The sequence below is a fragment of the Agelaius tricolor genome, unplaced genomic scaffold (genome assembly GCF_023055355.1).
Source record: "Agelaius tricolor isolate 1412-34295 unplaced genomic scaffold, bAgeTri1.0.p SCAF_28, whole genome shotgun sequence".
Taxonomy (NCBI): Eukaryota; Metazoa; Chordata; class Aves; order Passeriformes; family Icteridae; genus Agelaius; species Agelaius tricolor.
The window spans coordinates 4727473-4750830 of record NW_027269288.1 but is presented as its reverse complement, the minus strand read 5'-3'; the positions used below and the strand labels follow the sequence as shown (position 1 = coordinate 4750830).

Below are 23358 nucleotides of genomic sequence, written 5' to 3'. Positions count from 1 at the left end.
AAAGAAAATATTCTGAAGTAGAAGGAAATCTTGTTTCAAAAATCAGCAAAAGCCCAAATTTGAAAAAAAAAAAAAAAAAATTCATCCAGCAGTGTTTGTGGATTTTCAGTTTGTATTGTGTTTTCACAGTTGTGTGGTTCTATCCAGTTGTTTGGTAGGTTAATTATGTGACCACATCATAGATGTGACCAGGTAAAAGCAGCAGGATTGTGGTCTCTGCTTGTCTGTGTTGTGTTCTTCCTTTCACCACAGGAGGGGGGTTTCAGTTCTGTTCATTAGTCAGTATGTGTTTAGCAAATGTAACTCTCACTCATGTGTTTAGTAAATGTAACTCTCACTCTTATAACAGAAATATTTGCAGTGCAGGTTTTTTTATTTTGTGTTGTTGAAAGCATCACAGAATCACCATAACATTACAGTGATAATATAGATACAATTGTGCTTCTCTGCCTTCTTTACATGATTTTCAGATTTTTTTCAACACAGCAGAACAGGTAGGCTTGAGCATAAGATAATCTTGAAAGAAGAAAAGGATAATGGAAAAGTCTCATCTCTGCACTTCTCTGACATCCACACACTCATTGAAGTTCAGAGATTGCAGTTTGAGAATGAAGTTCCAAAATGAAACATCATTTCTCAGATCCCAAACAAAATCAAACTCATGCTAGTGCCAGTTTAGGATTTCTGCTCCAGACAGGAGCCTTCCTTTTGACTTCCCTGTTTCTGGAGCAGTGTAGTTTTTGTAGAGACTAAACCTGGAAATTAAATTCATGGCTGCAATTTCAGTATCTGCTGTAAGACTTCACAGTAGCTGAGTTCTCCACCTGATACCATCAATACCTCCTGTCTGTCACAAGGGCCAAAGCAGACCTCAGTTGTTGTCTTCAGCATTTCTGGGCTGTATCTTCATGGAGATTCTTGTCTCTTGCCTTCAGTTTGTGCCAGCCATGCAAGGATACTGGAATTGCTGTAGTTTTAGTGAAACAGGATGCCTTGCCTTTTTCATGTCGGTCTTATTGGTGTGTTTTTACAAGAATATTTTCTAGAATATTTATTATTATTATTTGGACTAGAAAGTTCAAATAATCTTAACATTTGTTTGAGAGTCACTACAGAAGCAGAAATCAGAAACCACAAAATGCAGTCAGAATCCAAACCATAAATCAAAGGTGTTTATATCTCTTGCCAAGTATAAATTCATAGAGATACGGCATGACTTGCATCTTTCTTCTGAAAAATACTTCTATAAACTGTTTATATAATTCACAATACTGTCCATGATCTTATTTCCAGATAAAAAGGAAAAAATCCCATAGCCAAAAAAGGCTAAAATTCCATGGAAGCCATTCTCACAATGATACCAGGTCACTGGAACACCATTTTCCTCTAGTCTCCTCTTGTATAACAGACCATCATCCCTCAACACATCAAACTCACAGGTCACAATCAAGGACTCAGGGAGCTGACAAATAATGGAATCTTCAGCTAATAGTGGGGAAAATGTTAGTTCTAAAATTTCTTTGATAGCTTCGTGGACTTCAGGTTTATATGATGCAGGTTTTGGTGGTATGTAGCCCCTAACCTTAAATTCATCAGGAATAAGGTCAGCACTTACCCATTTCTTATACCGTTGTCTCATACTATCAGGAACATGGCAGTTTTGTAGAACATCTTTCCAAAATGTGGGTTTTTTGTTAAGGTAACGAAAACAGAAGTAGATGATCAGCTTCCGGGACAATATGGGGACAAAAGCGTTCTGCTGGTAGGAGGGCAAGTGGAAATCCAGCCCCTGGAGCCCTGGGTAAAGCAGGACCTGAGCACGCACTCTTGGCAGATCTCTATCATTCAGCAGTATTTGGCAAATAACTGTAGCAAAATTAGCCCCACAGCTGTCACCACTGATGATGATGAGACCAGGATCCACGTGATACTCTTCTAAATTCCTCATGAAGTATAAGGTGGCATTGAGACAGTCAAAATATTGCCCTGGGTAGGGATGTTCAGGAGCCAGACGGTACCTGAAAGGTCAAAGTGGGGTTACAAGCATTCAGTTTGTGTTGTTTGCAGTTGCTGTGGTAGTTATGCAGACTTTATTTTTTTAATTTTAAAGATTATATTTGGGTTTAACAAATGTAGATTGGAAGGCCAAACTAATGATGCAACAGCTGTTTTAGAATACTTTGCCTATAAGCACATTTCTAAATTAAATGAAAAGTTTAAGTGAAAAATAGGGATGAGATCTAAAACAGTAAATATTTTCAGCATATTTTTCAGAAGAGTTTCAACTGAGAGCTGTATTCCCATAAATAATTCTATGCCAAAACAGCACTTACCCAACAGACACAACCACTGAGTTGCATTTTTTGGCCATATAGCGGCATACTCTTTCAAAGGCTCCTAGAGAGAAAGTTCAGCAGAAATTATGATTTGAAAATCAAATATCCTTTTGAAATGAAAATACAGATCCCTGAACATGTGCTGCGTGGAAGGCACTGCGAGACTGATAAGGAGCTTGTGTTATGGAATGTGGTCTTTACACATTAGTCCATTTTCTGTTGGCCAGTGGCTCTCAGGGCATCACACAAGCATGTGAGGATGGTGATACTGGGGAAACCCAGAAATCTGTCTGATGTGGTCTCACCTCTCCCTTGGTGGTCAACAGAAGGTGTCTCAGGAGAGTGTAAGCTGAGGACAAACAGGAGTAAGGAGCATACAGGAATCTGAGGCTCAGGGTGCTCCTTTGAGACAGAGGCTGTTCTCTATACCTAATGCCCTCGATGAGCATTTCTTCTGTGAATTACCCAAACCACTTGTTAAGCCCATGATTTTAACCTTAACCATAACAGCTTTGTGCAGGGAGGAGCTCTCTCACTTGCTTATAAAGGTGTGAAGAGCCATTTCTAGTTGCTCCTTTTGTACCTGGCATTCACTGCTTCCGCACGGTGGAATTCTTGTACTGTAAGAAATGGTGGATAAATCCTTCCCTGTTTAACGTCTCTTGCTTCTCATGATTTTGTAGTCACTTTGTGAATCTGTCCTTATGCACCTTTTGCAGCCTGAAGAGTCATAGTTCATTCACATATTCTCTGCACAGAAGCACTTTTCTCACCTAGGCAGCCTCTCCAAGTCTTTCCAGTACTGCTTTATCATTTTTGAGGAGTGGGAAACAGAACTGTAAGTTCTATACTGTATTTAGATACACCATGGATTTATTACAGTGGCATAAAAAAGTTTCCTGTTTTGTCTTTCCTTTCCTACTAATAATTGCTAGCCTTTTGTTTGCTTTTTGACTGCTACTGTGCACTATGTAAAGAATTTCAGGTAACTTCCTACCATAGTCCCAAGAGCTCCTTCCTGCTCCTGCTTGGAGTCCATTGCTTCATTTATAAGGTCAGAATGCTCTGTTCATCTGTTTGACTTCTCTACATGCCTTTTCTCCTGTCATTTCATTGTCTGATCCTCTGCTGTCATAAAGACATTCTGCAGTTTTTCAGCCATCCATTTATGACCCTCAAAGGATTTAATACCACATCACCCTGTTTGAATAAATCAATTGAATAAATTGATTAGCACTGCTCCCAGTACAGATCTCCTTATGGGAATCTCACAGAGACTTCCCATAACCCATCTTTTTCTGTCTTTCAATCAGCTGTAATCCAAATTAAAGACCTTCCCTCTTGTGTGATGGGTGTGTAGCCTCTTCAGGAGACTCTTCTGGAAATCAAAGTGGGTTTTAGCAACTCAGTCTCCTTTATTCATGTATTTGCTGACTCAAAAAACTTAAATTGATGAAACTGATAAAGAATGGGTTTAGATTAGATATTAGGAAGAAATTCTTCCCTGTGAGGGTGGTGAGGCCCTGGCTCAGGATGCCCAGAGCAGCTGTGGCTGCCCCATCCCTGGAAATGTTCAAGGCCAGGTAGGACAGGGCTTGGAGCAGTCTGGGAATAGTGGAAGGTGTCCCTGCCCATGGTGGGGACTTGGAATGAGACTTAAGGTCCCTTCCACCCAAACTATTCAACAATTCTAGGATTTGTGAAGTATGACATCTATTTGAGGGATAAGCCATAGTTATCTGTTCACTGATTCTTTTCAGTGTAGCATCTGCTAATTTGCTGGTTGCAGACTTCAGCCTTCCTAGGCTGGAGATTCCCAAAGCCTTCTGAAAGCTTGTCATCATGTTGTTTTCCTGTTATCAAACACCAAAAGGAATTGAAGCCAAAGGTCAGGTCCCACTCTCTGTGTCCAGGTATGGCTGTTACGTCAAGCTGTGCCACGTGAACAAGGACTCACTGTGCCACTTGTGCTGTGTTTTTTCCTTCCAGTGAAAGGAATTCACCTGTCCCTGAGATCACAGAGTGCCTGCCATCCCTGGAATGCTCACTGCCACCCAGACTAGCTCTAGACATGAGCCTGGCACTCCCCCCAGGCTCCTGTGCCCTGAGTACAGCAGGGTAGGTGATCTGTGCAGAGGAGAACCCATGGCACAGCAGTTATGTTGTGGCTCCTGCATGGGGCTGAAGGATGCCAGGAAATTCAAGTCTGCCCAGTACAGTGCAGACCTACCCTTTGAAACAGTAAAGGATTCAAACCCCTCAAATTGCACTCCTGACCCCTGGAATGAAGTTCAGATTTCCATGTTAGGGGCCTTGGCTTGCAGAGATGGCACTCGGAGCCTTAGCAGCTCAGAAGGAGATCCAGAGCTCAGGGAGCTGAACTCCCAGCTGCTGAGATGAGGGTTGTCTCCCTTTCTGGAAAAGAAATCAAGTCTCCTCTGCCATGTCACCACAAAAACCAAACTTCCTCAAATTGCTCCTTCATTATTTATATTTTCCTTCATTTGGATTCCTTGTTTGCATGAATGGGAATTTATTTACAGATTTTTTTTTTAAATCCTTCCTTGGACCCATATTATAAATTTTATGTAAGACAGGGTAGTCTTAGTAGAGCAGCCTCCCTCACTGAGAGCTGAGAGCAGGGTGAGGGATTTCTGGATCACAGGTCTCTTGCCCAAAGGAGGCAGACATGGGACTCCTTTACCACGAGACTTTGCATTCCACAAATACTTTCCAGTTTGTGCTGAGCAAAGACTGATGACACTGGGGAGGACAGGGCAGACATTGCCTGACACATGCCTGAAGGCAGAAATGTAAAGGTTTGGATTTGACTTGAAAAATAAAATTTGCCCATTTCTTACTAATGCTCCCAAATGTGCCAGCGCCTCCATGAAAATAGAGAATTCCTCTTCTTTTGCCAGTGGGTGGGCTTTTGGGCTGATAAATCCTCAAGGGCACCTCATCTACTGTGAGATCTTTGATAAGCAGTTTGGAATCTCTCCATGGAGGTATCCCATTGACCACTGCTCTCAGTATGGTTAAATCATTGCAGATCCCCAGCTTCTCCAAAATCTTTCCCTGTTGAAAAGAAAGAATTTGGAAGAAGAGGAGTAATGTTGGCTTGTTTCTGAACAGACAGCATTATTCTATGTACATGCAGTTCAATACAGGATACATCTAGGTATTTGTTTCATATTTCCATATGAAACAGCATAAAGTGGCTGCACTTTGACTGAAAAATCTAAAGAAGCTTTTAAGATTAGTCATATTAATTTTATGAGTTAATTTACCATGTTTTGGATTCATATATCAATGCTTACAGGCTTCAGGAACATGAATTGCTTTTTTCTTTTTTTTCCCCTTAAGTAAGCCATTTTCCTCCTGCTCCCAAATATCCTACCTAAGCAAAAGTGAAATCCCCAGGTTAAGAAATTTAACTTACCACAACCATGGTTGTGATCATCAAGGAGTGGAAAAAACGAAGCTTTAGAGGTTGCTCAATTCCAGGTGGCAGTTCTGTCTTGAAAAAATCATATAATACAACCCCACAAAGCAGTGCTGGTATTAAAGCAGGAGAAATAAAAAACATTCCTATAATTGCTAAAGTTGTAGAAACAGATGCCATTTCACTTCAAAACAGGAGTGAATGCTATAAAACTGGGTTAAGCTCTGTTTTCAAGTGCATCTAAGGTGTCCTCACAGAAGACTGAGTGCTCAGTTCATATGCAGAAATTAAATGTTTATTAATGTTGCAATGCAATGTAATGCAATTTTCTCCACCCTTCTTTTGCTAATGATATTATTCACAACACCTGTGTGCTTTCTTTATACCCTTTACAAAAGGTGGGATTCAAACTATAAGGAAGTGATTAATACTATGAGCTTTTCACTAACAAGGAGAAATAATTATTCAGAGGGGCCTTGTTTTGAAGATGGTATTTTTGGTTTGTAGTGGATTCATTTTGGATGGACATTTCTCCTGTCAGTGTTAAATTTTAGTGATGTGGGGCTACTTGCATTTGTCATCAAAGCACATATACACTTCTCTGAGAAGAAAAATACTCAAATCCACATTTTTATTAAACTCTGTTTCATAGGGGAATGCACTGACACATTCATGCTTTATTTTTGTTTAAATAAGAATATAATTGCTGTGTGTTTAAAATCAGTGCAAACCTGAATGTACACAAAGGTGTCTCCAGACACTTGAGGGCATGTTTGTAGATTGAAGCCACTGTTGTAAAAGCTTTTTAGCAATTAACCCTCAGAGTTTCATATTCACTTGTTTGCAGTTCAGTGTAGAGGCATTATGAATACATGTGTATTGTGAGGGATTGGTAACAGTTGGTGGCAGTTGTTTGGTGAAATAATTTTTCTGGCTTGTGTTCTTCTTACTAGAATTACGTTTTCTACGTGAATTAAAATTTACATTTGCCAAACATTTTGTGCCTTGGCTTTTAAAGTGGAATTCCAGTCTGAAAACTGATTTAGTCTTTAGTTTCATTAGCACAATATTTAAATCAAAGCAACACTGACAGCTGATTTGCACAACATTGCCTTGTGAAGGTAAGGATGTGTGGGATGAAGCAACGTCATAAATTTGTGCCAAGGTTTGTGAAATAGGGAGATCATTAGAGTCTTTTCTGGGCTGAGATTGGCTGATTTGGAGCCTTTCCCTTCCACAGAGCACAAATTTAGGATACAAGTAGTTAAAATGTTAGACTGTAGAGTATTGAAGCCAAAGCCAGATACCCATGGCCAGTGCTCAGCTTGTCCTAAGCTCATCAGGTGTTCTCCCCAGGGCTCTGCAGCACAGCTGGGGCAGCCCAGTGCTGTTTGTGGTTATTCTAGAAATGTTTCCCTGTAGTGTGATGTTATAGCACAGCCTGTGGGGATTTGGCTTTGTTCTGCCATATCTTCCTGTAAGAACAGCACAGTTTACCTCAGTGCTTTTTTCTGATGTCTGTGCCATCAATCAAAATATCCTGAAATAAATTCTCACATGGTTATCAGCTCTGAATCTTGTCTTTCAGCATTCTTGATGATTTCTTATGTTTGAATCCTCAGAGGAGGCAATTTCTCTTCTTTCTAAAGAACCTTTAATCAAGAATTAAAAATTCTTAAAGGTACTTAGTACTTCAGTGGCAGTTAATGAAACTTTTAAAGGTGACCAAAGACAATTAAACACCTGCTATTCATGTGATCAGATTATGAAAGCCTTATACCAAAGAGCACATGTCTGTCTGCTGTTACCTCTATGAGCTCTTGCTGACACTGTTTTGACACAAGATTTCTTCTCCTATTCAATGAGTCAGTAATTAATCAGCTTTAATCAAAACCAAAACAACTCACACATGCCACCTCTGTTTTGAAACCTTGATGGACCTGATAGAGTAGGAGGAAAATTGCTTTACTGTCTTTTTATTTAAAAATAAATCTACAAAGGGACAGTTTGGAGGTTTTTGTTCATTTGCTTTTTGTCGTTAGGCCCTGGCAGTTGTACGGTCATGACAATCTGAACAAAAATCTTTCAGTTCTGCATTCCAGCCTTTCTGTTGTTAAAGAAATGTTGGTGAATCAATGTTTCAAAATAATATCCTAATGTTTTAATCTCTTAATATATGATATTGTTGGAGTATACTCAGCATGTGAATTTAGGGCATGTTCTGGCTCTGTGCTGTTTGCACCTCCAGTCCTCCTTGTCCTGTTAACACAATGTCCAAGTTTGTCCAGAATCAAGCAAGTCCCATGGTCTGAGAGCTGCTTGGGGATGTTTATGTTGACAATTGTGTGAAGATGCTTGGTGCTTTATATCCCATGTATTTCATCTATTTCCAGTCTGGCCAGCCATTCCTGTAACCACAGGCTGGGTAGGAAATCCATGGTCAGTGTCAGATTCTCAAGTTGTTACAAAACAGTCGGTGAGCTTTTCAGTGGGTTTTTTCCCCAGTTGTTTTTGAGGTGGTAAATATCCAAAGAATGTTTTTATTTCATTTGAATCCACTGCATGAAATGAGTACCTTGTATCTTCTCAAACCAAAAGGCTTCTTCTCTATCCATCTAGTAGAGAGGTAGTTCTTTAAATGGTGGGTGTTGGATGTGTTTTGCTAGAGCCATACTTTTGTTTTTCAGCAAACTCATCCCCAAACCCTAATTTCCACATAGTCTTTACCTATGGATGAGAACAGCCTTGCACTAACTAAAAGTTGATGAGATTCCACTAAACCAGAGAAAATGAACACAGGGTGGAGTTTGACATTGTAATGAGAGCTATGGGCCTTGTGTGGTTCTTTATTGTTATAAAACAGCTACTCAGAGCTCCCAAAATGATTCTTTATTCATTGAACTTGGTGTTGCTGGAGTTTAATTGGTTAATGTAGTGTTTGATGAGTACAGAACTGACAATAGTTGAGTAAATGCTTCCCATTTTCTCATCAGCAAGCCTCCATTTATGCATTCTAAAATTCATTCTCTTGATTTTTCAGCATATTTCTAATAGTTATAGTAATGATGGGAAGGGGAAGTACAATAATGATACCTACCCAAAGAAATGTGGTCTTTGCAGGTTTTCCCAAGACTCAGCTTTGTGGATTTTCTAAAGCTTCACACATAGCTTTGTAGGCTGAGAATGTGTAAAACTCATCAACTTCCCCTTAATTATTAGTGGAAGAGGCAGGAGCTGACAAACCCAACACTATGCAAGGCAGGAGCACTCAGGGGAGTTGTGCCAATGAATTCTGTGACTGTCCTGAGTTATTGGTTTCCTTGTGAAGTCTCTCTGAAACATTACAACACGTTTCACTTGTGATTGCAGGCTGTTTCCAGCACTGCTAACCTGGAGTTAGTTAATTATTGCAGAGTTTCTCTGTGTAACACAGGAAATCCCATGATGAGTAACTGAAGCATTGTAAGGTAGTCAGCTCTAATGACTGAGTATTGATTCCAGCAGGTATAGCCAGGAAGCAGAAAACAGGAAAAAATAACATATTACAAAGAAAATTTAAACCCAAAAATAATAGCTTCTGATAGAGTTCTTTATTTTTTTAATGTTCATTTCAAAGTGAAACACTCTGGTAAATATAATTTGCCTTGCTTTTTAAAATTATTCTTATTTTCTCTAGGTAATTTAGCAGACCAATTAGAATCTGTAGAGTACTTTAACTGACTGTTTTTACACTTAGAGCATGGAAGGAACTTGCCATACTCCAGTTCACATTTCTTCATTTCACATTATGTAAACAACTGACTGAAGGCCCCTCAGAGCTTTCCATACCTGTAAGCCTGAGTCTTCTGATGTGTGAGATGGATTTAATGTGCCCTTCACAGTGACAATAAGAAGCATTAAGAAATGACAGCTTAGTACATGCTGTTCCATACTGCTTTTTAAAGGTGCTGTGTATTTGCTTCATCTGCCTTTGCATTTAGGCTGCCTCCTACCTTTCAGTGTCCTCCCTTCTTGTTATCTCCATCTCCCCACCCAAATAAGTATCTAGTTCCAAATAAGTATCTATCTATGCTTTGCTCTTACAACAGAAAGCCACCTTGCACTTGGCATAAATCTTTATTTTAGCCTTTTCTTTCTGCCTTCTCTTCTTTGAAGTCTGTCCCTTCCAAATGACTCCTAGGCTAAACAGCTTCCAACAAATTGTGGAGAAAAAGCTGTACTGTATTAAAAAAAAAAAAAAAAAGATGAATGTTATGTATTAGCATTCAGTGATGGAAATTCAGATCTTGTGTTGTCCAGGTACATTTTTGAAATGCTTATTCAGCTGGAGGGTTTTGTAGAGCAGCACTGGGAAATGTGGATGGATTGTCTGTATCTCTGTGGCTGTGCAGTTCTGTTCCTCAGAGTGAATGTATTCTGCTCCATACATATGGAATCCAAAAAGCTGCTCTTGGGATTTCATGGCAGGTCATCACATCAAAATGAATCTTATTAAATCAGAAGTTGCTTGAATGTAAATATAACAACTTCAACTGCCCTTCTTTTCCCGTGGGCAGGTTTGTCTGAGTCTCAGTATTCCAGAAATTCAGGTTAGCAGTGTCTGCACTCTCATAGGAACCAGCAAACACAGTGAATAACTGAGACAAGGAAGACAGCAATAAAAACAGCCAGAGCTTGCAGGATTCTGCCTGAGCAGTACAGAGAATGGGTATCATAGGCAGAGAATAGTGTTAAATAACATTATTTATAAATAATAGAGCTAGTAAATTTGGAATGTTTTCTAATTTCCCGTTTATTTAAAAAATGCTGTGGTATCTGAGTTGTAACTAGTGTGGTATAAAGAGGTGATGTGAAGACAGCAAAGCAGAGGATAATTGAAGTTGTAAACTTCTGTAGTTCTCCACTCCAAACTTTATTGGTTAGAACAGGTAATCTAAAGTTGTTATGGCTTAATATGTGCTCTGTTATTAAACAGAAAGCTTCAGGCTATGAAGGCATAAGAACAAGTTCAGTAAAATATTGAAATCAAACCACAGTTTGACCTTTGGTAAAGTGTTTCAGGTACTCACATTGTGTGCCCAGAGCACCAAGAGGTTTCCCAGGTTATTACAGACTCGGCTGGTGCTGACATCTGCTGATGGAATGATGCAGGGCAGTTTGCTTTCCCTTCCTTCATCTCCTTCAACACCTTCCTGTCACACAGAGCAGCTCAAAGAGCATCAGGCCCTCCCAGCTGCACTGAGCTTCCCAGCATCTCACTGGTTTTCAGGTTTCTCACTGGTTTTCAGGTTTCTCACTGGTTTTCACGTTTTGACAGTGTTCCAGTCTATTCCTGAATCCTTTTATTTGTGTTACGGTGCTCATGGGCAAACTCTAGACACCAATTAAAGAAATGTGGCTCATGCCCACCTTCTCTGGGGTTAATACCTCTGGATGAACCAGCCTTGTCCACACCCTGTTGCTGTCTGGAGAGCAGCTTGGGCTTTCACTTCACTCAGGGTGCAAACTCTGGAGGGAATTATCACCTCAGGCAGCTCACCCTCCTCCCTTGAGGAAGGAACGAGTGGTTTTTGTCAAGATGGGAAGGCACTGCCCCAGCTAAGGAAACTTACTTGTCAACATTGTATTTTCCTAAGTTCTTTATAGGCAAAAAACTCATCAATAACCAGGAGCTCTCTGGGTTTTAAAAAAAATATATCTGTAGTATCTTCATCATATGGTCTTTGGGGTGTAATACCCATGAGAGGTTTGACAGCTGTCAGCCTTTGTGTTAGTCTGACTCATTGTGTATTTTAATGTCAGGAATGTAGTGCTCTATCCCTTTATGGACAAACTGCCACTGGTGTCATGTGAGCATTCATGGCACAGGTTGCCCATGTGGAAAACAGGCAGCATTCAGCAGTGTCAGTGTCAGTGTGTGCCTAGAAATCAGGAAAACCCTGGAGAAGATTTCCTGAGCTTTATGCTTATTTGCATTGTATTCATTCAGATGCCATATGGAAGATCCTTACAGGATTTTCCCTTCTTCCTGACTACTATGTGAGTGTAACTAAATGTAATTCTATTGTTGTGGCAGGCTTTCTTTGCTCATATGCAGAGTGTAAATAGCCATGCAGAGCATTGCAGGAAAGCCTTTCCCTTGGCTGGAGGGTATATTCTGTTGGATCAAGTGTCTCACAGAACTGTCTGCAGCAGCCTTGCTTTTGGTTATAGTTTAAAGGAGCCAGTGGGGGGCAGAAAACACATAGAGTAATATCAGATACAGAGAGTATTCTGTGAAAATTATAGAGCTAGAAATTTCCCTGACAAGAATGGTGGTAATTTCAGTGTGTGAGGTGTTCCAGGTGTTAATTTAAGCAAAGACAGTCAGAAGTTTTGACTGTCAGTAAAACTGCATCCTCGCCCTGGTTTTGATTCTTCATGGAAATGCATCCTGCCTCCAAGTAGAACTTACTGAAGAATTTAAGACAATAGAGTCTAGTGAGATGATAAGTTATTATAATTCAGGACATAAGATTATAACAAAACCTGAAACAATGACACTGTTCTACAATTATACATTCACCTCAGAATGGTGTAAGTAAAACATTTACTGACATTTCTGGCAATACTTGAGTTCATTTCTGAGAAAATAGCTTTACATTTTTGTAATGCCATTTTATTTTGTATTGGTTTCCTTGCTCATTCATCTCTTGTTGTAAACAGTTTAAGATTGACCTGAACTTTGATTTTATTTTTTTTTTAATTTTCTCAATCATTCTCCTTTCTCCCCAAGGGCTCTTGACACTGTCCCTCAAAGGGAGAGTCCTTCCTTCATCAGGCAGTGCTGGCCTACACTTCATAAAGCAACTGATAGTACTTTATATTCCCATGTATCTATTATCTATGTATAAAATGTGTATGTATGTTTTTTTAATAGATGTTGTTTTCTTTAACCAAGACTTGTTATAACATCTGTAGTTGCAGGCCTGCCCTTTCTCTCTCTTCCTCTCCTTCTCTTCCCCTTCTTTCACTTCTGTCTATGTTTGCATTTTCCCTGCTACATTCAGTTCTCTTTAAGCTTGTCTCAAATTGAGCTCTCACCAGATACAGTCTTTAAGTCTTTAACCATACTCTTTATCTACTGATCCTGTAGATTCACACCCTATTACCTGCCCCAGGTTGTTTTCAAATGTGGTTTGTGTTCTAATAGTACCAGAACTTTACTGAACCAGACCACATTGCAAACCTCATGCTACAAGGATGAGATCTTTAATGGCTACAAGAGAGAACTGAAGAGCTGGCAGAGGAAAGAAATATAATTTCACCTGGTTTTGCCTCTCCCAAGAGAAAATTAAGCAAAGGCCATCATGCAATGAAATTAGTGGGTAGAAAGAAGACAGATGCAATGCAGAAATTTAAGGTGATGATTTAAGGAAAGGAAAATTGAGGATGTAAAAAGAATAAGTTTGTAAGCAAAAAGAGATAGGAATCAGGAAAAGAAAGCAAGAAATGGAATTTTACATCAGTCTTAGAAAGTTTACAATCTTTTGCAGGCCTTTAGCTCCAGAGCGGAATCCTACCACCTTACCAAAAAGTGCTAAGAACACTGTTCCATGGAACCCCTCCTGCAGGTGGCACCAGGTCACTTTTATACCATGGTCCTCTAATCTTTTCTTGTACAGCAGTCCATCATCTCTGAGCACATCAAATTCACAGGTCAAAATGAAAGTCTCAGGAAGCTGAGGAATCACACTGTCTTCAGCCAACAGTGGTGAAAAAACAGGGTCAAACATGGACTTAACCATTTCACAGAGTTCTTTTGAGGGTAGATATGTTGGACTTGGTTTGTAACCTCTTGTTTTAAACTCATGAGGGATGTAGTCAGGACTTACCCACTTCTGATATTTCAGTCTCCTATCTTCTGAAACATGGCAGCCTTTAAATATTTCTTCAATGATGCCCAAGTCCAAATTAACATACTTCAAGCCAAGAACAAGGGTTCGTTCCTTTAGCAAAATGGGGACTCCCTTATTCTGCTGATAAGAAGGCAAATTTAAGTCCACACACTGCAGAAAAGGATATATTAGGATTTGTGCTCTCAGCTTTGGGAGATCTCTTCTGTTCACCAGGGCTTGGGCAACAGCAGCGGTGAGTGTCCCTCCACTGCTGTCTCCACAGATGACAACACGGGAAGGGTCAACTCCATGGTCTTGTGCAGTCCTCAGAAAGTGGATGGTAGCAGTGAGGCAGTCCTCAAACTGGGTTGGATATGGGTGCTCAGGAGCTAAACGATATCTAAATAAGAGTGAAAGTGTTTCAGCACAGCCATTTCTAGTGAATGGGCCCAATGGAATCTTGTAATTCATTTATTTCTCTCAAAAGACAGGAAAATACCCTGTGATTATAATTGCAGCAATAGAATTCCTCCAAATGAGTGCTTTTGATGTATTATTTGCTACTGTTCATGTTTGGGGGAGTTAGTACACTGTTCTACCTTTGCAAAATACTTCTTTACCTATCTTGTGACTGAAGGCACATGAGAGTTGTTTTGGAATTAGCTGGCAAGGTGGGTGTGTCAATCAGTTATCATTAATTCCAGTCAGAAAATGAACATTTAACAACAAATTGTTAGAGAATATGAGCATAGGAAATATGAGCATAGAAAATCGATAATGAAAATCTGAAAGGTTTTCAGTGTTCTGGAAGCTGAACTCTTTAAACAGAATCAATGAGTTATTGGTTCTTCGAGTATTTCAGGATATAAACAGCAATTAGTGCAATTGCAGCCAACTCTTTGCCTGGACTTTTGGACATTGTTTCTTTTAAAAAAGTATTACAGCTCATCAGAGAAATATTTTTAATGGTCATCTCAGGTTGACTACAAGTTAAATGTGGATTTCCTTGTTCCATTTCTTCATGCAGATGCATCATGCCTGCAAGTATAACTTACTGAAGAATTTAAGACAATGGAGTCAAGTGTATAAATTCCTTTTGAGAGTGGATATGTCAAACTTGGTTTGTAACCTCTTGTGTTAAACTCATGAGGTTCTTGTATTTTTCAGTACTTCTAAAATGAATTATTTGGTGTTCTGGGCAACTGTACTTTCAAAAGAAACAGCCTGAGGTGGTTTGAATAGGGCTCTAGAAAACAAAAACATCCTCATGTCTTAGTGCTCGCTACAAATGATAAAATTACTGTAATGGATTTCCTTTGGAAATAAACAGTTGGGGATTAGTTGACTAACTCCTCCTGAGAGGAATTAGTGCTGGTGAAAGGCATGGATCATTAAGGATAGGTACTGAATGTACTTCAGAAGGAGCTTGACTGCAGTAAAGGCTTGCAAACCTAGGGTCAGAGTCTGGGCTGGCTCCCCTTACCCAACAGACACCACCACGGAATTGGTCTTCCTGCAGAAATAGCGGCACTTTCTTTCATAGGCCCCTGTAAAACAGAATAGTGGACTGGAATCGTAACTTGCTTTAAAAATAAATGGAATTTAAATATTCTGAAATTCTTCTCTCTCTCGTGTAGCTAATGCTACTCAACATGTGTAGCATGTGGCATGGTCTGATCTGGGCATTGCTCACCCTCTCCTTACAGCTGTGAGAATCTTCTGGCCAGTAAGAAATGTAGAATTTAAACCAGTGCAGTGTTTTGGTTCCATCTTTGAAAAGTTATGACAGCACCACTGCAGCCACTTTTAAAGTGATTTTGAATGGGAGAAATTGTTTTTAAAAAAGCAACAAAAAGTCTGCTAAATCCAGAACAAGAATATTTCTTGTGCATGAGGCCCCATCTCTTTCCCATTCACATTCCAAAATGTGTTTTTTCCTTGTTTTTCCACTATAAAGACACACAGCACAATACACACATACAAGCCTGCACACACTTGTGAACAAAAAATGGGTGCTTTAAATAAGAAATAAAATTCTAATGAGATTTTCAAGTTTTCTCATAAGCATAAAGAGGAAGAAAATAGATATTAAAAACTATCAGAGACTATTCTAGATATGCAATCTATATAAAGGCAATTTAACATGATGCCTATTGCATGTAAGTAAATTGATTCTGCTGTCCTGAATTTATTTATTTATTTATTTATAATGTTAAACCTACTAACCCTTGTAATTTAAGATACAGCAAATCAGATCAGAAACTCTGTGGTGTGTGGTTGTGCAGTGTCCCTCACTGGGGATATTCCAGAGCTGTCTGGACACAATCCTGTGCCCTGTGCTGTGGGATGGCCCTGCTGGAGGAGAGGGGTGGGACCAGAGGCTGCCTGTGGTGCCTTCCCTGACCCGTTCTGGATGCTGCATGCAGTTATAGCTCACATTATTTATGTTACTTACGGATACTTCCAAACCGGCCAACTCCTCCATGAAAATAAAGAATTCCCCTTCTTAGGTTTGTGTTTGATGTTTTTAGCTGGTAAATTCTCACTTTAACCCTTTCAAACCTTAAGTCCTCGATAAGAAGACGACTATCCTTTAATGGTGGTATTGTGTCCATCATTCCCCTGAGGAGATGGACCTCTGAGATGACACCTACTTTGTCCAAAAATGTTGCCTGGTGATAAAAGAAACCACAAGAGACCAAATTAGTGTAAGTTTCTACCTAACCTGGAGATTGATAATGAAAATTATTAAACTCCATGGTCAATTCAGTAGGAAAACAATCAAACTATTAATAGTAGATAAAAGATACTTCACCTTGTCAGGTGTTTCAGTAACCATGTGCCTGAACAAAATACAGAGACAGTAGTTACAGTATTTTAAACTTTAACTTTGGATGAAGAAACATAGCCTATACTTTTGTTTCCCAAACTCACACTGTGTTTAAACTTGCAGGAAAAAAAATCCATAGCATCTACTACATCTCTGTCCTCCTGACCAAGAATTGCTTTGAACCCAGGCTTGATCATCTCACAGCTCACTGATTCTTACTTAAATGCTCAGGCTCAGGTTCTTATGTCACTGTGGCCTCATCTACTCTATTGCATCTGCATGGCTTTAAGCTGTTTCACTTGTAGCCTTACTAGAGCAGGCTACAAATCTATTCTAGTCTATTCAAAATGAATAATATGAGGCAGTATCACTGTATTTCCACTATATTGGATTCAGTTTTGCACTGCTTCCACAGCAGACATCTCTAATGGATAATTCAGTTTGTTGTGCTGCCATTATTCATGCATATGCATTTCAATGAGAATTATACATATAAAGATCTGCGCTGCATAGATCCTAAAAACCTGCCCTTGTGGTTTTCACCTCATATTTCACAGACCTCATGTGGCTCAGTAATGTGATCCTGTTAATTTTATGTAGGTGTCCTATTTTAGGTCATCTGCAGAGCTGATCCCATACACAAGAAGGATTGTCTTGTGGCAAAGTTATAGTCTCATATAGATTCCTTCTGTAGAACTCCTGGTCCATATCCGTGGGAAAATAACTTTACTTATTTATTCTTCAATTTCCCTCTGGTACTTTCTTTCCTCACACTAATGATTTTGTAACAGTAAAGGTTAAACCTGCAATTAGCATGGAATTATTCTGCATGGAATATAAAGAGATCATCTTCGTCTTGAAAATACTGAAAAAAGGAGGAGTCCTAGGAGACCTTACCAACCACAGTGTTTTGGTGTTGCCTTTTGTCCCAGCTGAACACTGGATATACTTGTACACTTTAATTTTCCATGCAGTTTTGACTTCATGGTTTGTCAGCCCTTGAAAGAATTTGGCAGAAGTAATTTGCCCAACAGCCATAGCAGGAGTTGCTACATGACTTGAACTCTACTTGCATTTAAACTTTGCTTTAACCCTCCATTAATGTCCTTATCTCTCTGCTCCTTTCAGGCAGTGTGTGACAGTGCTTGTGCTTGGCCTCTCACTGGCCAGCAGAAAGGATGCAAAATTGTGAGATCAGAAGTTAAAATTTACAGTTAAAAAGCAGTGTTGAGGCCTGGGTGTGGCACCAGAGACATGGTGAGTCACCTTCTTGGGAGCTCACTGACTTCAAACAAAACTTACCAAGCATTGGGGCAGGTAAAGAACAGAAGAATTAACAACATTAGAACATGGAATTGAAGTGAAATGTAATGCACAAGCCAAAAAGACTGAACAGGTTTTTTTCATAATTTAAACAATTAAAAGAAGCTTAGTCTAGGTATCACAGAAGGGTTTTTCAAATGACTGGGGCAACAGTTAATTCAGGATGATTGATGAAGCAGAAAGACAAGTGCATGTCATGTTTTAGTTTTGAAAATAAACAAGCATGAAAAGCGAGGAAGGATCAAAAATGTACCAAAAACAATGACACAGAAAGTCACTTCAGGTATAATGTGTACTGTCTCAAAGAAGAGAGTTGTTCAGGCATATTGAAAGGCAAATGATGATGATGAATGTGGCAGATCTCTTCAGATGCCTCAGGAGGAGAATGGCAGGGTTGCAGGAGAGAGCTGAGATCACAGACATCATTTAGCTGCTCACTCTGTGAGCAAGCACCGTGTTATACAGAGCAGAAATTCCAGATACACAGGGCAAGTTACCTTCTAAGCCTTCCAGCAGTGCCTTGAGGCTGCAGGCATGAAAAGCTAAAACACAGACCTTCAGAAAAAAACTGAGAATTGCACAGTCTGCCCAATTTTATTTTTCACAAATACAGCCTTTGGTGCTGTATAACAAAGAGGGGAGTCTGTTATGCCCAGCACAGCTGAAGGAATCTGCTTACATCACCTAATCAGTCCAATTGCATATCTGCAACTTATTTAAACATTGATTTTAAAAAACATCACCAAGCCATTATCCCTCTAACAGAAATAGAATTAAAAACTCAAGTTTTAATTAAGTTTTACTTACCAGACCAAGCCCAAAGTTCATTAAGTAATGAAGAACATAAAGCTTTTGGCGCTCACTGATTCCATGAGGAATTTCTGCTTTGGGGTGTTCATAATAGAAAGCAATTGCCACAATACCAGTCAAAACAGCAAGAAAAATGGCCAGGAGAAGTTCCATCTTGCTGTGCTGGTAGGAGCCTGAGAAGGAACCAGCTGTGGCCTCCTCCCCCTTTTTCAGACTTTAAGACTTCTGCAGGTAAAGGCACAGGATTAGTTGTTCTCGTCATGGTTTATAATCCAGTTTTAAAAATGCCAATAGGAAGATAAAAAACATGTGGTAACCAACCATACAATTAGACAGCAACAATTAGTTGTGGGAGAGGCTTGCACAAGGGTTTTCCCATTTGCAGGAACAAGGCTGTGCCCATCACAGCAGAATGATGACTTGTGTAGTGGCAGTTTATGGGAAGACAAAAACCTGTTCTGTCTCTCTGGTTTTTGGTTACAGGCAAGTCTTTATTATTTGTGAGTTCCTGCACAGCATTTCTTGGTAATCATCTTCCGAGCTGCCCAGATCCTTGCTTTGTTGTGCCTCCGTGCCTTACTTTTTCAGACTTGTCTTGAAATCAAGGCTCAGTGCTACAAAAATGTTTCATCACCTGTGAAGGCAGATTTTGGATTCTGCTGACATTGCATCTTTGAGTCCACTGGAGCCAGAGGCAGCTGCAGCCTGGTCTGAGAGCTGTTCTTGCCTCATCCTCCTCAATGGCTCTGCTCCTGCAGCAGCAGATTTTTGTTTGGGTTATTTTCTGCCTCTTGGCAGTGCTGCAGTCTCTGTCTTCCAGGAAGATACTATGTAAAGATGTCATTCCAGGTAGAAATATGATTCCAACTGCTGAAAACTAGACTATGAACTTCATGGTGTCAGGGCTAGTAGCACTGACTGGACATCAGCAGCCCACTCTTTTCTGTGGTGAGCTCTAGGATCTTCCTCTGGAGCTAACATATTTTTCCATACACAAATAATTAGTGATAAGATTTTACCTAAAGCAAAAAAATATCTGTAAAGCACAGGTCATGAGATGTCACCTTTGGAAACAGTGTTTTTAGCAGTCTGCTTAACCTGTGAAGGCAGCACATTCTTATTCTGAAAAATCACAGTGTGGGTAAAATAAATCTGTAAATTTTTTTCTTAAATACTAATAAAATAATATAAGGGATGAGCTGACCTTGAATTGTAGAATAAAATAAAACTAAAGACAGAGAACCCCAGAGCTTTAGCATACATAGTCCATGACCTGCAAAGGAAATGGTTCAGGCTTGAGAAATGACTTCAGAAACTGTTTAGAATGAGCAGGTTGGAGTTCATTTTTGAGTCTGGTGTTACACTTTCTGAGAAGCAGCTGATTCCATGTCCTGCTCTTTCTTCCAAACTGTTTCTTCATTTTATCCAACAACTCTTTGTGGATCTTCATTTCCCAATGTCCCTGTGCCTCTCCCTCCCTTGCTGAAGGTTATTCATGTGCTAAGTGTAAAATCAGATCCCTTTTTGTTTATCCTTCTGGATAATGGCATTTGATGTCCATGTTGATAAGGGATTTAGGTAAAAGGCACATTGCCTGGCAACTGGGACAGTCTTGAGAAATGGCAGTGCACAAAGGGTTCAGCTTTCTTGCAACTCAGGAAAGAGCATTGGGAAATATTGTTGCACAAAACACAACTGCAGCTCCCTTCTTCAGCATCTGATAGTGCAAGTCATTAATTGGCCAAATCTAAACTCTGCTGTCCCAGTGGATGAGGTGTGGTCTAAATACACCCACCAGATTTGGCCCTTCTGGGGCTCTAAGAATGCTCTTGACACCTGTGACAGGTCCTTTGTACTGCAGTTCTTACCACCTATGGTTCTTCTGTGATCTAAATCCTTTTGGTGCCAATTCACCCTCAGCTGGTAGGTCTTGGACTCATTTGGGCACATTGGCAAGGTCTGGACTTCACAGCACCCCCAGGGGCTCCACACAAAGACTTGATGTACTGTCTCAAAGAAGAAAGTTGTTCAGGCATATTGAAAGGCAAATGATGATGAATGTGGCAGCTCTCTTCAGATGCCTCAGGAGGAGAATGACAGGGTTGCAGGAGAGAGAAAGAAACAAACTAGCTGGTTTCTGAAATAATAATGTGCTTTTTCCCTTTGGGCATTCCTGGTACAGAGCAGTACTTAATGCTGTGTAAGCTTGGGCTCAGCAATTCACAAGCTTGAGGCCCAGGATGGAGTAAAACCATTCCCTACATAATCTTTCAGATAAATGCTCTCTTTAGCTTCTGATAATGTTTTGACCTTGTCTCTGCTCCTGTGAGATAAAGCAGGGGATACACCAGGGCAAGCCCTATTTTCTCCTACCAGGGACTTCCTTTCTTATTAATTTCCAGTGAAAAGGTTAATGTCCAGGCCTGAAATCTTGTCATTCCCTGTTCTTTTTCTGTGATATGGCTGCACATACAAGGGTGCACATACAAGATTGAGCCAGGTGTAGCAGATGTAAAATATTCCCTGCCTCTGTTGCCTGTAGCTGGCAACAGAACTCACTGGAATACTGGGAAACATTCCAGAGAAATGCTGTGCGACCCAAGAAGCTCCTTTTGGGTTCTGCAGAGCATGAGAACCCTCTGGTGCTGGAAGCCTGAACTTGAACAGGAGCTGGGCTTGCCAGTCCTCACTCTCTGGCTGCATAATTCCTCGAGGAATGACTTTGGTGTCCAAAATTCTGTAGGTGGCATTGTACTTGATTTTTTTTTTTTTTTTTAATTTTTACATGAAAATATCATGCTTTGGGGATGTCCTGGATAGCCAAGCAAATTGTATTCTATTTGCCATCTGGATGGCAGTTCTCTTTTGTTAGTTGGGCAGTTTTCCTTATCTCTTCCACAACCACTCCTCCCTCCAGGGAGACATCTGCTGATAACAGCTATTGAATGTCACTGCATGGCTGATAAGACATCTGCTGATAACAGCTATGGAATGTCCCTGCATGGCTGATAAGAACTACAGCATCCCATTGGCAGATGTGAGCCCAGAGGGAGGAGCCAAGCATTCCTACCTGGATATAATCTGGAGATTCTGGAACACCAGCCAAGCATTCCTACCTGGATATAATCTGGAGATTCTGGAACACCAGCCAAGCATTCCTACCTGGATATAATCTGGAGATTCTGGAACACCAGCACAGCTTCTGCACTGGATTCCCCAGAGGAACAGCAGCTGCCTCTTGCCCTGGATCTTCAGAGGCAGAGACTGCACCTTTCTCCAGGATCCCTGCTCCAGCAGAACCAGCCCTGGCACTGCAGGAGGGCTGAGCCACAATTCCAATGGTTCTGCTGCCAACAGCCTGACCCACAGGGTGTCAGGCTGGGTTCTGACTCTGGCAGTGTAGTTTTGGTTTACTGCATTGTTCATTTTATCCTTTTATTTTCTTCCCTATTCAGGAACTGTTATTTCCTGCTCCCATATTTTTTGCCTAAGAGCCCCTAATTTAAAATTTATAGCAATTCAGAGGGAGAGGGTTTACATTTTCCATTTCAGGGGAGGGTCTTGCCTTCCTCAGCAGACACCTGTCTTTCCAAACCATGACAGGGGACTATAAGAATGTCTTCAAAAATTCTATCTTAGCAATGCAAGACACATAGCTGATCTGTAATTAATTAAAATGAAGTACAGGAAGTTCCATGGAGACAGATCATGTGATTTCTTAAGGTTTAGAAAATCTGGGAGTCATGATGAAAGAAAGAATACATTACTTCAGCATCTGCTGTACCCATCTGCACTCAATGGTTATAGCCCATAATTAAAGAGAACTGTGTGATCAAGAGAACTAATAATGCTGCTGACATATTATAAAGCTAAATTTGTTATTATTTATAGTAAATTAAAGACCAGTGCATAAAGGACCATGGAAAAATCTCAGGAGTAGATCAGTATCAAGTTTGGACATTGACCTATAAATGAGGCATAATTCCAGAGACTGATAAAGGAGAGAAAAGTATTGAGTAGCTGAACTGGCAAGGAGTATAATGCTGCCCTGAACTGTGTGTAAAATAGCATGAGATCATCTGTGACCATCTCATAACTTACAAAATACAAGGTGAAACTGTACAGACCTCCTTAGTTCTGGCACTTGCCAACCTTCTCCAACTTCTCCAATATCATTAAACTTCTTGCAACACTTTTACAGCAGATACAAACTGTTGGCCCAGCTTCAGCTACTAATGTGCGAGCTGGTGACCCAACCTTTGTCTTTGTAACCAAAGAAGATCCTGAAGTCCTGAAAGAGTAGAACATTTGGAACTATCACATTATTTACCCTTGGAAGCTTGAAGAACAAATTGCCTGCAACTGAAAAAATGAAAGAAATAAACTCTCTGTTGTGTCAACAGAGCATGAAGAAATATAAATTCATTTTGCTGAGAGGGACTGGAGAATGAGAACCTTCGAGCAGTGACTTGTTGCTTCAGAGATGTGAACCAGCTCACCTGTCACCAGCATTCATTAACAGGGTGACAACATGGAACATTAAGCCCACAGTCTTCTTCCTACTCACAGCTTGCCTGGCAGGGAGTAGACATGTACTAACCTCTTTCCACAGTCATGTGTGCATGGATTTTATAAAGGCAAGGTGGTTGCACAACAATTCAACATTTTACAATTCCTAGGCATTGTATGCCCAGCTCTTTTGATATGCATTGGCAATTATTTTTGGCATCTGTGTTT

The 23358-nt window shown here is 40.1% G+C and overlaps 2 protein-coding genes across 2 annotated transcripts; both read right to left on the bottom strand.

Annotated features, from left to right (window-relative positions):
- Nucleotides 1-1243: 1243 nt before the first annotated feature.
- Nucleotides 1244-5961, bottom strand: LOC139600762 (arylacetamide deacetylase-like 4). The gene is made up of 4 exons (XM_071449194.1): nt 5779-5961; nt 5198-5414; nt 2334-2397; nt 1244-2018 (listed from the first exon to the last, which is right to left on the bottom strand). The coding sequence occupies exons 1-4, from the start codon at nt 5959-5961 to the stop codon at nt 1244-1246; spliced, it is 1239 nt and encodes a 412-aa protein (XP_071305295.1).
- A 7319-nt stretch (nt 5962-13280) lies between these two features.
- On the bottom strand, nt 13281-18774 carry LOC139600703 (arylacetamide deacetylase-like 4). The gene is made up of 4 exons (XM_071449079.1): nt 18619-18774; nt 16114-16330; nt 15142-15205; nt 13281-14058 (listed from the first exon to the last, which is right to left on the bottom strand). The coding sequence occupies exons 1-4, from the start codon at nt 18772-18774 to the stop codon at nt 13281-13283; spliced, it is 1215 nt and encodes a 404-aa protein (XP_071305180.1).
- Nucleotides 18775-23358: the final 4584 nt, after the last annotated feature.